Raw genomic sequence first — 1,591 nt, 5'->3', positions numbered from 1 at the left:
CAGGTGCCGCCCCACGGCTTCCAGCAGGCAGGGTAATGGCTCCCGGCTGACACTTGCCGCCTGCATTGCCCCGTGCACCCGGCCTCTGGTGCCGTCCAGCAGACTCGCGGGCAGCACCAGGCACTAAATTAGATGTAAGGTCAGAGGGCAGAGAGCCTCATATTTCTCAAGCGTAGGCTCATCTGAAGCTGTGGGGGAAGAAGAGCGACCACTTCCATGCGTGGATTTGTTCAGTGACGCTGCAACCAGGAACAAGGAGGTTTTGTTATAGCAGTTGCTCCACAGGGATCCCAACCAGTTGTGATCCAGACACCCACAAACATGACAGGACAGCTTCAGGCAGCGAAGGCAGGACCGCCCCGGTGGGACGCGACAGAAAACAGGATGACTTTGCCTAAAGGATGAGCCAAGGACCACTGCTTCCCTACTGGCCTCCCCCTGGTTATTAACTTTCTTCACTGGTTAATCCTTCCCCCAAAAGAAACACCCACACAGAATCATAGACTGATTGGTTGGAAGGGACCTTCAAGACCGTCTAAGTCACAACCTCCCTCCCAAACACTCCTGGAAATACAGGAGAAAAAGAAAAAAACCCAACCAACCAACTACAACCCCATGGCCCCTGTCAGCTGGAGAACGAGGGCCAACAAATTCAGCATTTTCAGAACAACCCACAGCATTCACAGCTTTACATCTGCTTCAAGGCTAGTCTCAAGACACTTAGCTCAGAGCAGCACAGGATTCTACCCTGGGATTCACCTTCCAGCTGGCTTTGTGGTCTGGCAACTACTTCCTGGTGGAAAAAATACACTTATTTGTGAGAAAAAGAATTGCTGAAGAGACCATAATCTCCTTCAACCCTATCTGCAGCCAGTGTGTGCTGCCAGCATGGGAGAGCCGAGCACTGGACACTGCTGTCTCACAACTTCACCCACATCCCAGCTCTGCGGTTTCTGCCACATCCTAGAACTCTGCACCCCACGGAGGTAGCCCTAAGGAAAACGGGTTTTTAATTCACAGGATTAAGGTACCAAACGCACCAGAATTCCCCTAGCGGCAGTCCAAAGCAACAAATGGTGCTGAGGGGCAGCAGTTCAACTCCAGCTAAAACTTAACTGAGAAATTTGAAAAGAAAACCTTCTGCTAAAAGAGACCTGGCCCAGTCGCTCTGGGTCCCTGTCCTGGAGCTATGCTCTTGTCTATTCAGTGGTATCTGACTTACCATCATCTTCATCAGCAACTTTCTCTTTCTCATCTTCATCATCCTGGGGTCTGCCAGCCATCTGAGAGAGCTCTTTAATCACCTCCTCAGTGGTGAGCTTGGCATCTATGGCTAAGAAAGCATCTTCCAGGGCCTACGTATGAACAGAGATGAGAGTCAGCACAGTGTGGTCTTCCTTACAGGGTGCAGTCACGTCCCTCCCAGAACACACATCGTGCAGAACCACAGAGAGGTTGAGCCTGGCAGGGACCTCTGGGGCCCACCTTGTCCCATCCCCTGCTGAGGCAGGGACACCCAGAGCTGGTTGCCCAGGACCATGTCCAGGCAGCTTCTGAACAGCTCCAAGGACGGAGACCCCACCACCTCCCC

At 52.5% G+C, this 1,591-nt stretch overlaps 1 protein-coding gene across 1 annotated transcript in view; it reads right to left on the bottom strand.

Annotated features, from left to right (window-relative positions):
- LOC104275513 (protein phosphatase 1G-like) overlaps positions 1–1,355 on the bottom strand; it is a gene marked incomplete at both ends in the record, with an annotated part of 2,564 nt that extends 1,209 nt beyond the window's left edge. Inside the window, one exon of the mRNA XM_009871486.1 lies at positions 1,223–1,355. Within this exon, the coding sequence (XP_009869788.1) occupies positions 1,223–1,355 (133 nt within the window). The remainder of the gene's footprint in view (positions 1–1,222) is intronic.
- Positions 1,356–1,591: the final 236 nt, after the last annotated feature.

This window comes from Apaloderma vittatum, unplaced genomic scaffold, assembly GCF_000703405.1.
Source record: "Apaloderma vittatum isolate BGI_N311 unplaced genomic scaffold, ASM70340v1 scaffold27166, whole genome shotgun sequence".
NCBI lineage: Eukaryota > Metazoa > Chordata > Aves > Trogoniformes > Trogonidae > Apaloderma > Apaloderma vittatum.
Note: the sequence above shows the minus strand (reverse complement) of the source record. Positions and strands in the feature narration are given on the sequence as shown.